The sequence below is a fragment of a genome, unplaced genomic scaffold (genome assembly GCF_019419815.1).
Source record: "Pyrus x bretschneideri cultivar Hongxiangsu unplaced genomic scaffold, Pyrus_bretschneideri_v1 Contig20, whole genome shotgun sequence".
Classification (NCBI taxonomy): Eukaryota; Viridiplantae; Streptophyta; class Magnoliopsida; order Rosales; family Rosaceae; genus Pyrus; species Pyrus x bretschneideri.
Genome location: NW_025999502.1, coordinates 6,655,862 through 6,671,537, shown reverse-complemented (window position 1 = coordinate 6,671,537; position 15,676 = coordinate 6,655,862). Strand labels below are relative to the sequence as shown.

At 39.0% G+C, this 15,676-nt stretch overlaps 2 protein-coding genes and 1 pseudogene across 2 annotated transcripts; 1 reads left to right on the top strand and 2 right to left on the bottom strand.

The window, feature by feature from the left end:
- The first annotated feature begins 1,082 nt into the window (after positions 1-1,082).
- On the top strand, positions 1,083-3,225 carry LOC103934612 (annotated as a pseudogene).
- A 121-nt stretch (positions 3,226-3,346) lies between these two features.
- On the bottom strand, positions 3,347-5,848 carry LOC103934613 (UPF0481 protein At3g47200-like). Its single transcript, XM_018644344.2, has 2 exons — positions 5,719-5,848; positions 3,347-5,009 (listed from the first exon to the last, which is right to left on the bottom strand). The coding sequence occupies exon 2, from the start codon at positions 4,975-4,977 to the stop codon at positions 3,568-3,570; it is 1,410 nt and encodes a 469-aa protein (XP_018499860.2). The 5' UTR covers positions 4,978-5,009; positions 5,719-5,848; the 3' UTR covers positions 3,347-3,567.
- Positions 5,849-12,412: 6,564 nt separating this feature from the next.
- On the bottom strand, positions 12,413-14,420 carry LOC125477176 (UPF0481 protein At3g47200-like). Its single transcript, XM_048584134.1, has one exon. The coding sequence runs from the start codon at positions 14,409-14,411 to the stop codon at positions 13,017-13,019; it is 1,395 nt and encodes a 464-aa protein (XP_048440091.1). The 5' UTR covers positions 14,412-14,420; the 3' UTR covers positions 12,413-13,016.
- Positions 14,421-15,676: the final 1,256 nt, after the last annotated feature.

Genomic DNA, 15,676 nt, shown 5'->3' with positions numbered 1-15,676 from the left:
TTACACTTTTTTTTTAATTTTTATTCAATTAATTAATCTCTGCCGTTGGATATAAAAAAATTTGAATTCCAACGCTCCAGATTGTGCCACGTGTCACAACGGTAACTTTTCAGATTTTTTAAACTATTTTTTCATTTATTTTTTAATTTATAAAGCATTTTAATATCCACCGTTGATCTCAGATCGAACGGTGGATATTAAATCTGACAGTTTTATATTTTTTTACCGTTGAGATCTAACGGTCCACATTAAGTGACCGTTAGGATCTAACGGTCCACATTAAGTGACCGTTAGGATCTAACGTACCGTGGGAAGCCACGTGGCTTCCCAACGGTAACAGACAAAACTTTTTTTTTTTCTGATTAAAGTGTCAGGACGCACCCCCACGCGCGGGTGGGGTGCACGCGCCTGATACAAAAAAAATTAAATAATACGCTGACGCCACCCTGGCGTCAGCATGGCGTCACTCCCACCCCGGGCTCAAGGCCTGTCAATTCCTCACGGGCCTGGCCCTCGGGCCTCCCCCGTCCCCCGGCCTGCCTCACGCTGGACGCCATCCACCGGCCCTCGGGCCTTTGTTCTGGAGCCAGTCCCCCGAGCAATATGCTACGGTGGGAGTGCTCTCATATGATCGATGATCCACTGCCACGCGCTCTCTCTCGATCGAAACACGCCGATCTGGCTTGATCAAAACAAGCTTAAGGCCATAACTCCAATTACTTAACCTCTAATCCTCATTTTTAAACTACGAAAACACCATTTTCCCTCTGAACCATGTCGTCCTTCGACTCCTTCGCCAACGACGCCGAATCCGACGACCCCCACCGCCACTCCCCGACCGGCCAGCCCTTCGACGACGATGCCTACATGGGCTAAGACCCCGGCCCCCCTTCCCTAGACTACGACTCGTCGTTCAACCCTCCCACCCACAACGGCGACTTGTCCTCCTAAGCCGTCAACCCTCCCCCTGCCCTCCACTCTGATTTCCAGGACGAGTCATTCTCCCCGGTGGCGACAACAACCACAACAATTGATCAGCAGCAGCAGTCCCCCAAGGTGTACGGAAGCATTTCCACCTCTAACCCGGAATTCGTGTCACCCTTGATTCGGCGGTGCCTGAGGACAACGGCGTCGGAAGTGGCGGTGGTGGGGATGATGGTGACGGGGGCATTTTCGCCGCCAGTGAGTCGGTGCTGCCCCTGCCCGAAGAGATGCGGGAGGAAGGCTTTGCTCGCCGTGAGTGGCGTCGGTGAGCTCATATCCTAACTTGTTGGTTTGATCATATAATTATTAAAAATTCCAATTTTGAACGGAAGTTGTTTGCTTGCAAAAACAGAGCTTAATTGTAACCATGACATTAATTATTTGATTAAGCTGGATTTAAAAGCTGTTTTATGATTAATAATGTTGTGCATGCGTGGGATTAAGGGGCTTATTTGTTTGGGGTCTGAATTAATGATATTGAGCTTTGTCCCTGTATTTGGCGAGTGGGATATGCGGGTAAATCGTATTTACTGTGAATTTGTGTGTCTATGTGTGTGTGTAAATTCGAAATGGGTAACTTTGATTTATTTGCTTGCAAAATGAGGTCAGATCTTGACCAGATCATTGCATATGTGCTAATTCGTCTTTCCTTTTTTGATTGTTTACGTTAGCTGATTCCGACCGTTGGTATAGGAACTATTGGCAGGTAACAGACCATCATTTAAGATGGATTACAATGACTCCTCTAGTCTTTAAAAGGAACCTAATATTCACTTCTGGTTCACTCGATAGAAACTAGATGTTGTTGAATTGCCAATGGATTCCGTGTTTGCTGTGTACATTGCTTCTTTCAGGAATAATCGGTTCCAAGTGCTAGCGTTTCCCAGATTCCATTCCATTGTACTATCGTGCTAGGCTATGCAACATTTTTATACTAATTTTTTCGATTGCGATCTCCCAATCCTGTAGATTTTCGTACCTTTATGGTTAAACCAACGTTGGAGTTCCTTGAATGGTTGGCCGAGAGCCTGAGAACATAGTGAAATCCTGGGTCTCTGCATTATTGGTTTCGCTTGTTATATGGTTAACCAAATGAGATAATGAAAGCATGTTGGTTTTGCTTCTCATAGTTATTTTAAACAAATGAGTTCAGAAATCACATCTTTTCTTTCCCATTGTTCTCCCCTGCACTGACAAAGGCATTGAAAATATTTTGATTTGACCTGTTGGCGTCAATACTTGCAGCCGAAATGTCATTCATCTAGAGGAAAAGTAAAAAAGAGAAGGGGAGATGCGGAACCAACTTATTGACGAAGCTGAAGAATTTAAGCGGGCCTTCTATGAGAAATGGAAGCTCAATTGTGAAACTAACAAAGCTTACAACAGAGAAAGGAAGAAGGTTGTAATTCTAAAATGCATCATGTTGTTCTACATCTTCCGCAGTCCTAATTCTCTCGCCCTCCCTCCCTCTGCCTTGCTTGCTTGTACGTGCATTCTACGATCACCATCAGTGCTTCATATCTATGGCGTGAATTTGACTTTCCATGCAGCTGTACCTGGCCAACCAAGAGAAGCTGACAAATGATTCCTCGTGAGGTTCCTAATATTGAGAAGAAGAGAGGGAAGAAAGATCCTGACAAGCGGCCCTCAATTGTTTTCATGCAGGGCCCAAAACCTGGTAAACCGACTGATCTTTCAAGGATGCGGTAGATTTTTCTGAAGTTGAAACAGAACCCTCCGCCACACATGATGCCGCCCCCACCTGCCAAAGATGGCAAGGATGCAAAGGGAGAAAAAGAAGGAAAGGATGCAAAAGGAGAAAAGGAGGAAAGGATGCAAGGGAAGGAAAGGATGCGAAGAATGGAAAAATTAATACACCAACCGCAGCTGGAGCTGCTGCTGCAAGTGCACCTGTTTCATCAAAACCAGAGGCTCCTGCTGAACCACAAGGTGAGCAACATTCGGAAACCACGCTAACTCCTGCAGAGTAATGATCCTTCATATTTTTTATTTTTTTGTTCTTTACATTATCTTCGAGTCTAATGCTTAGAAATTTACTATGAAGAAGAAGAATAAACACAATCAGTCTGCAGAATGGAATGTACAGACTGCAGAGTTTTCTTCCAAACTTCCTCTAGGGTTTTGCAGGCTTTGCTTCGTAAGCAAAACCACCTTCATCGAATTCAATGCTATCGCATTTATTCTTTGAATAACGTATCTTTGACGGGACAAATTTTATAATCGAAATCGTTCAATTTCTTAATCTTCATTTGACGATCACTCCTAACAAAAAATCATTTCAATCAGAGATTATTTAGTAAATGTATAGAACAAATCAACGTTATAGATACCAAGTAATATATTCATGATGAACTGCTAAATGATGATTAAAAAAAAAAAATACCAAATAGTTTTACACATTATCCAGAAGTTGAAAACAATAAATGGCAAGGTAGTTCCAAACTGTATGACTGTCACACATAATCAATTACAGCACTGCTTTGTTTCATAACTTTGCCTGCAGTCACGCAAGTCTTGTTGAATTTTTTGTCCTCGGACGAATATTGACCGATTGGAAGGTTACTACTTGTAGTAGGCGAGAACACTATATAGGGTCTGCATGGCGGTAAGAATGAGAATAATGATGACCGCATTTGAGACTGACCAGATTGACGATGGATTATATAGATAATCCCTTTTGATCCCTGCAAGCCAACGCCTTAGCCGACGATGTCTATTATAGCAATACACGTCCCAGGAGAGTCGAGAGTAAACTAACGGGATGGATGCAGTGTCATTGCAAAGCCTATTGAACAAAGAAACAGTGTCCTCCTTGGTCAGGTCGGTTACTACAATTTCTTTCCGAACGAGAGAGTCTAAATCTTTGGTAGACTTGATAAGCTGATTCAGCAGCATGGCATAAGACAAAATGTAATGGGGCTTCATTGAACACCGTTCGTAGGCTATGAGGTTTCTGAAGAGAGATTCTGTGTGGGCTCCAATTCTGATCTGCGGAATTTCCATCACTCCATTTTCCGCGTTGAAGGTTATGCCCAACAACTCTGTCCGTAAGGATGCATCTTGAAATTTGACTCCAATCTCCTCAAGATGTGTCACTGAGGGAATGGGATCCCAAAATCTATTAGAAAGGTCCGTATTCCTCGATAATGATCCAACAAGCAAATCTCTTGTATAGTCAAGTAAATGTCTGAATTGCCATGTCTCCCTTTCATTATCCATAATTTCTAAAATATTGTAAACATCGATCCAAGGATTATTCGTAACTGCGTAAATTAGGTCCGGAGTACATCTATGTAGAGAAGTCTCTCGTGGATTTTTTGTGAGGTTGAATAAACAGTCGAGAACTTTCCACGGAAGCTGGTTTTCAAGCAGTAACAAGTCGTTTTGAACTATCGACAACATCTCTGGCATACTGAAAACATCATGATGTATGGAAATCGGATTCCTTTCGCGGATAAGTTCTAAAATAAAGCAACCATCGACCACCATCATTTCTACAAACTGATCGCTACTTAGATGATCACCAAACTTTTCGTCATAGCAGTTACGAAGAAACTCTTCTCTGCTTCTAATTTCTTTGACAAACTTCTCCAAACTGGTGTCTGGAGTCGGTTTGCGTTTGAGGAGGCATTGCAAATTCCATAGCTTAACTTGTTCCATGGCTTCGAACTTTTTTCCTCCGTGGTGATAGGGCCCGATTGGAACCACCTGTGGGACAAAAGCATTTTCATTGTCCCTGACAAGTTTATTAGGGACTCTGAATATGCAAGTAGGATCTGGTTTTGGAAATTCCTGGGGAAGCTTTTTTTCTATGAGGGTTTCTAATAATTCGTCTTTGTTTGTTTCATTTCCGCTCAAAGTTTGGTTACCCACATCACTTATTTCTATCTCACATCTCTCCCCCTCCTCCCTTACTTGAATTATGGAGTGATCTCTGTTTGCACTATTGCTCTCCGCAACTAAATCTGTCATCGTCAACTCTTTCCAACTCCAAATTGACTCACCTAATCAAGCATTATATATTAACAAGAACAAAAATTACAAATAATGTCAATACGTTAATTAATTAAATTACCAAATTTATTATTGGAACCATACAAAAATTTTATAACGTCAGGTTTATGTCATGTATTTATTGAATAAATAGTAATTCACTCAGTATAGAACATGGATTATACTAATGTCTCTTGATTAATATTCCTTTTTTAAATATTGGAAAATAAATTAAAAGATATAGAGTATGCCAAGGAGGATGGGCTTGCCTTAACCTCCAAACATTCACCCTAACTCTAGCAAGACCACTAAGGTGGTCTGAAGTTCATTAATTCTACTAGATATGAACCTAAACGAGTTTTATTTGATATGTATGATTTTCCAACATATACTATAATTAAAAACTAGAAAAAGCAGAAATTTCATTATGATAATAGATATGAACCTAAACGAGTTTTATTTGATGTGTATGATTTTCCAACATATACTACAATTAAAAATAGAAAAAGCAAAAATTTTATTATGATAATACCTCTAGATCTAAAACGAGGAAGAATAATGCTAAGTAGATTAAATTTGTAAACTAAACGATGTATCACCAATAAGAAATAAGCACCTTAATCTGCACTTGAGTTGTAATCTAATCATTAACTTTCATGTCATGTAATTTACAAAATGTAATCTTCCTAACATTTGTAGACAGTAAGTAGGAAAACTTACCTGAATGAGAAATTTATGAGGTCGAATGAGGAATCCTTGGCGCCCCCTCCCTCCCTCAGAGCATACATAAATCTATATTTCTAGTTCCAGACTCATTTATAATGTGAGAATGAAACACTCTCTCGACACTCAAAGTCGATTCCCTTGCAAGTCTTTTTACACTATTCCATTTAATAATCGTCTTTCTATTATTCCCCTCACAATAAAAGGGAATAAAAAAAAGCTCTAAGTCGCATACCCTCGTCTCTCTCACATAAGAGCACTCCCACCGTTGCATTTAGCTCGGGGGACCGGCTCCAGAACAAAGGCCCGAGGGCCGGTGGACGGCGTCTAGCGTGACGCAGGCCGGGGGACGGGGGAGGCCCGAGGGCCGGTGGACGGCGTCTAGCGTGACGCAGGCCGGGGGACGGGGGAGGCCCGAGGGCCAGGCCCGTGAGGGATTGCCAGCCCTTGAGCCCGAGGTGGGAGTGACGCAAGGCTGACGCCAGGATGGCGTCAGCGTAATATTTTATTTTTTTTGTGTCAGGCGCGTGCACCCCACCCGCGCGTGGGGGCGCGTCCTAACACGTTAATCAGAAAAAAAAAAAAAGGTTTGTCTGTTACCGTTGGGAAGCCACGTGGCTTCCCACGGTACGTTAGATCCTAACGGTCACTTAATGTGGACCGTTAGATCTCAACGGTAAAAAAAATTCAAACTGTCAGATTTAATATCCACCGTTCGATCTGAGATCAACGGTGGATATTAAAATGCTTTAAAAATTAAAAAATAAATGAAAAAATAGTTTTAAAAATCTGAAAAGTTACCGGTGTGACACGTGGCACAATCTGGAGCGTTGGAATTCAAATTTTTTTATATCCAACGGCAGAGATTAATTAATTGAATAAAAATTTAAAAAAAATTGTAAAAAATTCAAAAAAATTCAAAAAAATATCTGAAAAATCTGAAAAAAATTGTAAAAAAAATTGTTTTTACTTTTCTATAAATACCTTCTCATTATCATCTACCTTCACAACAATTTCATATTTTCTCAACTACTTTCAATCACATTCCTTTCTTTGTCTCAAAGTTTGAATCCATTTTTTTTCAACAAAATGACCACTGGTGCAGGTACGAATTGGTCGCTTATTGAAGATGTTGCGTTGTGTACTAGCTGGGTTGAAGTTACTCATAGTTCGCTTACGGGTAATGAGATGCAGTTGCGAGAAATGTGGAGTCTTATTCATACAAATTTTCTTGAGAAAATTGGTGGGCAAAGAACCAAAGAATCGATGTCCAGTCGTTGGAAATTACTTAGCCAATCGTTTAGTACGTGGAGAGACGCTTTGGCACAAGCTAGTAATAATATTCGAAGTGGGGAAAATTACTCGGATATGGTAACAAGATATTATTATTTATTGTTTGTATTCTTTATTTGTTACGTACAAAATTTATTATTTATTGTTACTTATTTGTTACATTATAATTATGTTGTTTGTTACATTATAATTATGTTGTTTGTATTATTAATTTGTTTGTTACATTATAATTATGTTATTGTTACTTATTTGTTACATTTATTTGTTACATTATAATTATGTTGTTTGTATTATTTATTTGTTACTTATTTTCATTAAAATTAATGTATAATATCACTTACATTAAGAAAAAAAAATGTGTATATTTAAGGTTAAAATTATTTACTAAACTTGAAGCCTTCTTACTTATTTTCATTATCTTTGTTACTTATATATATATATATATATATATATATGTATATATTTGCTAGTTACTTATTTTCATTATAATTATTTATTTGTTACTTATTTTTATTGTGTAGGAACTTCAAGCACAAGCTTGGTACGCTGCCAAAACCAAAAGCAAAAATAAATCATTCAACCGGTGGGAATGTTGGAATATTGTCAAAGATTGTCCTAAATTTAGAGTTGTGTCAGTTGGTCCAGAAGTGCACATGAACAGCACCCCTCTACACTCTACACCCGATGATGAGAGAGGAGATGATGCAGAAGAAGTGCCCAAAACGCCCCTCCCTGAACAAGCGTCGGGTTCGACCCGTTTTCCAATTAGGCCTCAAGGTAAGAAGGCTTCAAAGAGAAAAGGGAGTGCTTCCAAAAACGATTATGCAAAGTTCATGGAAGAACTTACTCGCCAAGGTGAATTGACTTTGGCGAGGGAACTGGCGAAAGATGAGGCTGATAAGGCTGATAAGGCATCAAAAGCAGCAGCTGTTGAGAGAGAATTTTATGCTAATGAGAGAGAAAGAGAGCTACTTAGGCAAGAAAGGGAACATGTTAGAGAAGAAAGACGAGCTCAACAAGATCGTGAGATTATGAACATGTCTTTAGAAGGGAAGTCTCCAAATTCTAAATTTTTTTGGAAGTCAGAGAAAGCGGACGTGGTGCGAAGGAGGCGTGCAAGAGAAACAATAGCAAGCCAAGGTGGTTCTAGCACCGCAAGAGAAGATCATCCTAGCAGCACAAATTGGTTAAGTGATGATGAATAGAGTACTTTTTGTAATCGGAGCCCATAATTTTCCAATCACTTTGGGTTGTAATTTATTATTTATTGTTTGTATTATTTATGTTGTTTCCATGTTCATGAATATTTATTCAAATTAATTTGGTAAGTTATTTATATTAAGAATTAATTTGGTAAGTTATTTAATTTGGTAAGTTATTTATGTTGTTAAAAGTCCATTAAACATAAACATAAACATAAACATAAACATACTAAGAATTACATAAACATAAACATAACAAAATTACATAAACATAAACATAAACATACTAAGAATTACATAAACATAAACATAAAAAAATTACATAAAAAAATTACATAAACATAAACATAAAAAAATTACATAAACATAAACATAAACATATACTAAGAATTACATAAACATAAACATAAAAAAATTACATAAACATAGCAAATAATAAAACACACCAAATAAAATAACATAAACATACCAAATTCAAAATAACACACTAAAATGAACTTAATTATCCTCAGCTTGTTTCAATGCCCACTGGTGCTCTATCAAGTCAATTTGTCGGGCATTGTGCATGTCTGGCATTTGAAATGCAGTATATCGTTGAATGAGCCTTTCATTGTAACGTCCATCCCTTTGTAATGGCTCATGTTGCACGGGGTCATCGGTGGCGTCATGAGCACAATATATACGTGTTCTTGAATTGTTCATCGGGTCTGGCTCATATTCATCAACAGCTTCATAATCGTACTCATCTTCCACAATCATGTTGTGAAGAATGATGCACGTCATCATGATGGATCGAAGCGACTCTACATCAAACAATCTGGCAGCACCCCTGACGATCGCCCAGCGAGCTTGGAGGATACCAAAACAACGCTCCACATCCTTCCTGCACCCCTCTTGACAACTTGCAAAGTGTTTTTCCTTCGCACTCCGCGGACATGGCACTGTTTTGAAAAATGTTGACCAGCGCGGGTAGATGCCGTCAGCTAGGTAGTATGGCCCGTCGTACATACGTCCGTTGACCTCATATGTAACTTTTGGTGCCTTTCCTTGCAGGACATCGTTGAACACTGGGGATTGGGCAAGGACGTTGATGTCATTTTGAGCTCCCGGGACCCCGAAAAAGGCGTGCCAAATCCATGTATCAAAAGATGCCACCGCCTCCAGAATGATACTTTTTGCCCCTTTTCTGTCCCCGTAAGCGCCTTGCCATGCACTTGGACAGTTTTTCCACGTCCAGTGCATACAATCAATGCTTCCAATCATCCCAGGAAAGCCACGCATCTCCGCCTTCTTCAACAGCCGCTCCAAGTCCATGTGTGTGGGTTTGCGGAGGTACTCAGCGGTGTAGATAGATTCGATTGCTCCGCAAAACCTCATCAGGGACTCAAGAATGGTTGATTGCCCCATCCTCGTTATCTCATCCACTTGGTCTGCAGATGCTCCATATGCAAGCATCCGCAAGGCAGCAGTAATTTTTTGCTCTGGTAGTAGACCCATAGCACCAAAAGCATCTTTTTTTTGCACAAAATAAGAATCATGGTTGCAAACAGCAATCATGATTTTGTTGAACAAATGTCGTTCCATTCTAAAACGACGTCTAAAGTACGTATCAGGGAATGCACTATTAGGAACAAAATAATCATCCAAGAGTTCCATACCTCGTCGTTGCCTGCTTCTATCAAGGTTTCCGAAACGCCTTGGCCTGCAGATCTGAGCCGCAGCTTGGATGACTCGACGGGAATGTGAGGCTCTGCCCCTTCTTATGTCGTCATCTCTCATTTGACGCTCCTCATCTTCTTCCCTCTCATTTCTTACCCCCTGCTGATTGAACATTGATTCTGATTGGTTAAACAAGTCTTCCTCTTCCTGATTCAATTCCCACATCATCCTTGAGGAAGAAGAAGAAGACATTGAAAGAAAGAAACAGAAACTATGAATATTGAAACTGATTTTTGTGAATAAGGAAGCAGAAATTATGAATAATGATAGAGATCTTGAGAATTTTGGTGTGAGATTTGTGAAGATGGATGGTGGATTATATAGAGGATTCAGAAAGGATTAGGTTCTGCATAATGCCACGTGGCATGCCGTCATTCGTTAAAAATCTGATGGAAATCTATCATCCAAGATTGTTAACAGATTATGACACGTGGCATGCCGTCATTCGTTTAAAATCTGATGGAAATCTATCCTCAAAGATTGTGAACCGATTATGACACGTGGCGCGACGTGATTGGTTAATAATCTTATCAGAAATCCATATTATAATTATTTATTTTGTATTATTTAATAATACTTAGGATAATGACACGTGGCGCACCGACAACGATTAAAAATCTTATCCGATATTACATTTAAAATTATTTTGTATTAATTTTATAAATAAAAAAAATACTAATATTTTATTGCCTATTGCCAGGGCTATAGAAGTGTAACGGTGGAGATGCAAAATCTATTGCCAGGGCTACTTACTGTTCATTAAGGGCAATTACTGTTCATTAGGTGGATTGAATAGTGTATTGCCAGGGAGGAGGGCTCCAACGCTGGAGTTGCTCTAACTCACACTTTTGCCCTTTTTGATTTCTTTTTTTTTTTTCTTCTTCTTCTTCTTCTCTTGCTATTTGTCTGATCGTTCAGATGATTTTTATTTAATTGCTTGCGAAATGAAATTAGGCTTCAACCTATCATTGCATTAGAGCAACTCTACTCTTTCAACAGCAAAACCAAATAAAAATAAAAATAAAAAGCAACTCCACTATTTAGAACGATAATTGCTCACATAATTAGACAATGAATAATTATTACTTAATAAATAGTAATTATTTAAATGCATCTGCACTCTTTAAAATAATTTGCTCGGGTAGTAGTATTAAAAAATTAATAAAAATATTTGCTTTATTATAATTTGTTTTTTTTTATTTTTTATTCTTTCTTCTTTCTTCTTTCTTTTTTCTTTATTCCTGTCTCTGGAAACCTCTCCTCCGTTTATCCCTTTTGTCCTCCGTCCCCATTCCGATCCCTCCAGAGTAGCAATCCTCCAGATTCCCAAACCACTGCGACTGCTCAAGCTTAGTGAAGCTGAAACGCCAACCTTGGGCTTCTTCCCGACGACTGAAGCGCCCTCAAAGGATCCGTCAATGGAAGAAGACGCCGGCGGCGATTCCATCGTGTTCTTCGCCTTGCTCGAGCCCATCGCCTCCTCCTCTCCTTCCGTCTTCGACATCTCCCCCTCCTTCCCTCCTCCTGTCTTCGATATATGGTTCCCATAAAACTATTTAACGTGCAGCTGTTAGCATGACGTCATATAGACTCTGGCGCAGGGTCTGGCATCAATTGCCTGACCGCTTAGTCCGGCAATGTTGGGTGCACGTTTTGCCCGACTTTTTTCAATGAGCTGGAGCTTTTTATTCTGAACTTTGGGCAAAAACAGAGCTTAATTTTAACCATGGCATTAATTATTTGATTAAGTTGGATTTAAAAGCTGTTTTAACCATGACATTAATTATTTGATTAAGTTGGATTTAAAAGCTGTTATATGATTAAAAATGTTGTGCATGCATGGGATTAAGGGGCCTAATAACATCTTTTTGTAATTTGATTTCTGTGTTCATTACCATTTGTTCTACATCTTCCGCAGTCCTAATTCTCTCACCCTCCCTCCCTCTCCCTTGCTCGCTTGTACATGCATTCGACGATCACCATCAATGCTTCATATCTATGACTTGAATTTGACTTTCTGTGCAGCTGTACCTGGCCAACCAAGAGAAGTTCCACAAAGAGGCTGACAAATGATTCCTCGTGAGGTTCCTAATATTGAGAAGAAGAGAGGGAAGAAAGATCCTGACAAGCAGCCCCCAATTGTTTTCACCAGGGCCTCAAGGATGCTGTAGATTTTCCTTAAGTTGAAACAGAACCCTCCGCCACACATGATGCCGCCTTCACCTGCCGAAGATGGCAAGGATTCAAAGGGAGAAAAAGAAGGAAAGGATGCAAAGGATTCAAAGGATGGAAAGGTTACAAAAGATGCAAAAGGAGAAAAGGAGGAAAGTATGCGAAGAACGGAAAATTAATTCACCAACCCAGCTGGAGCTGCAGCTGCAAGTGCACCTGTTTCATCAAAACCAGAGGCTCCTGCTGAACCAGAGGGTGAGCAACATTCGGAAACTACGCCAACTCCTGCAGAGTAATGATCCTTAATTTTTTATTTTTTTATTTTTATTTTTTTTGTTCTTTACATTATCTTTGAGTCTAATGCTTAGAAATTTACTATGAAGAAAAAACACAATCAGTCTGCCGAATGGAATGTAGAGAATGCAGAGTTTTCTCCCAAACTTCCTCTAGGTTTTGCAGGCTTTGCTTCATAAGCAAAACCACCACCATCGAATTCATTGCTATCACATTTATTTTTTGAATAACGTATCTTTGACCGCAAAAAATTTCATAATTAGAATCGTTCAATTTCGTAATCTTCATTTGAAGATTTCCTACAAAAAAAAAAAAAAAATCATTTCAATCGGAGATTATTTAGTAAATGTATAGAGCAAATCACAATATAGATAACAGGTAATATATTCATGATAAACTGTTGAATGATGATAAAAAATATAAATAAATAAATAAAATCCAACTAGCTTTATAAATTATCCAAAAGTTGAAAACAAGAAATAGCAAGGTAGTTCCAAACTCTATGACTGCCACACACAATCAATTACAGCACTGCTTTAGTTCATAAATTTGCCTGCAGTCACGCAAGTCTTGTTGAGTTTTATATCCTCCAACGAACATTGATCAAGTGGAAGGTTACGACTGCTTGTGGTAGGCGAGAATACCATATACGGTCTGTAGGGCAGTAAGAATGAGAGCAAGGATTACCGCATTTGAGAAAAGTGACATGACTGACTGTGGATTGTATAGATAATCCCTTTTGATCCCTGCAAGCCAACGCCTTAGCCAACGATCTCGATTATAGCGATACACGTCCAAGGTGAGTCGAGAGTAAACGATCGGGATGGATGTAGTGTCATTGCAAAGCCTATTGAACAAAGAAACAGTGTCCTCCTTGCTCAAGTAGGTTACTACAATTTTTTTCTGAAAGAGAGAGTCTAAATCCTCGGTAGACTTGATAAGCTGATTCAGCAGCGTGGCATAAGACAAAATGTAATTGGGCTTCCTGGAACACCGTTCGTAGGCTATGAGGTTTCTCAAGACACATTCTGTGTTGGCTCCAATTCTCGTGAGTGGAATTTCCATCACTCCATTTTGCGAGTCGAAGGTTACGCCCAACAGCTCTGTCTTAGAGGATGCAGGTTGAAATTTGACTCCACTCTCCTCAAGATGTGTCACTGAGGGAATAGGAGTCCAATGTTTATAAAGACTGTCCCTATTCCTCGAAAATGATCCAACAAGCAAATCTCTTGCATTGTCAAGTAAATGTCTGAATTGCCATGTCTGAATTGGGTGCTTGTGGATCGTCCGATTATGCATAACTTCAGCAATTAATACCGAAGTTAGAAAATGTAGAGATTTCTCTTTTGAAGTTGTTGTGAGGTTGAATAAACAGTCGACAACGTTCCACGGAAGCTGGTTTTCAAGCAGGAACAAGTCGTTTTTAACCATCGACAACATCTCTGGCATACTGAGAACATCACGATATCTGGAAATCGGATTACTTCGGCGGATAAACTCTAACAGAAAGCAACCATCGACCACCATCATTTCTACAAACTGATCGCTACTCAGATGATTACCCAACTTTACGTCATAGCAGTTACGAAGACACTCTTCTCTGCTTCTAATTTCTTTAACAAACTTCACCAAACTGGTGTCTGGAGTTGGTTCGCGTTTAAGGAGGCATTGCAAATTCCATAGCTTAATTTGTTCCATGGCTTCGAACTTTTTTCCTCCGTGGTGATACGGCCCGATTGGAACCACTTGTGGGACAAAAGCATTTTCACTGTCCCTGCCAAGTTTATTTGGGACTATGAACATGCAAGTAGGATCTGCTTCTGGAAATTCCTGGGGAAGCTTTTTCTCTATGAGGGACGCTAATAATTCGTCTTTATTTGTTTCATTTCTGCTCAAAGTTTGGTTACCCACACCACTTAGTTCTATCTCACATCTCTCTCCCTCGTCTCTTGCTTGAATTACGGACTGATCTCTATTTGCACTATTGCTGCTCTCAGCTAAGTCTGTCATCGTCAACCATATTAACAAGAACAAAAATTACAAATAGTGTCAATACGTTAATTAATTAAACTAGCAAATTTATTATTGAAACCATACGGAAATTTTATAACGTCAGGTTTATTTAATGTATTTAGGCTAAATAGCCAAAATGGTTCCTAACATATACATAACACATCACTTTGGTCTCTGAGATTAAAAATCAATAGAAATGGTCTCCGAGATTGTCCAACATCCATCATTTTGGTCATTCCGTTAAAAACTCTTTGGGCAATTTTCAAAGTTTCGTAACTCAATCGTTTCTTAACCAAATTCGACCCATAATATATCAAAATGAAGATAGGAAAGTGTAGAACAAGATTATACATATTTAGAAGCCCAATAGTTGCAGATATAGTTGGAAAATAGCCTCAAAGTCGACTAGTCTGCGAAAAAACTGGAAAACTAGTCGGAAATTGGGTAAATTTTAAACGTTCATAACTTCTTCAATACTCAACGAAATCGAGTGATTCAAAAACAAAAATCATAATTATTGACAAGATAAAAGAGAATGGTACCTTTCTCGATGGCTAACTCGCCATGGTTTGGCCGGAAAACGGTTCGAAAGTGGCTAACTCGAAAATGGTTAGCCACTTTTGAGCCGTTTCACGTCAAAATGCAGTGAATTAGCTATCAAGAAAGGTACCATTCTCTTCGTCTCATCAAGAAGTATGATTTTCGTTTTTGAATCACTTGATTTTGTTGAGTATTGAAGAAGTTATGAACGTTTAAAGTTTACACAATTTCCAGCGAGTTCTCTAGTTTTTCCGCGGATCAGTCAATTTTGGGGCTATTTTCTGGCCATCTTCGGCAACCATTGGGCTTCCAAATAGGTATAATCTTATTCTACACTTTCCTATCTTCATTTTGATATATTATGAAACAATTGAGTTACGAAGCTTTGAAAATTGCCTAAAGAGCTTTTAACGGAATGACCAAAATGATGAATGGTGGACAATCTCATGGATCATTTCTATTGATTTTCAATCTCAGGGACTAAAGTGATGTGTTATGCATATCTCAGTGACCATTTTGGCTATTTAGCCATGTATTTATTGAATAAATGGTAATTCACTTAGTATGGAACATGGATTATACTAATGCCCCTTGAGTAATATTCCTTTTTTTTTTTAATTATTGGAAAATAAATTAAAAGATATAGAATATGTCAATGAGGATGGGTTTGGCTTAACCTCGAAGCCTCCATCCTTCAAACAAATCTCTCCCTACCAGTTCGA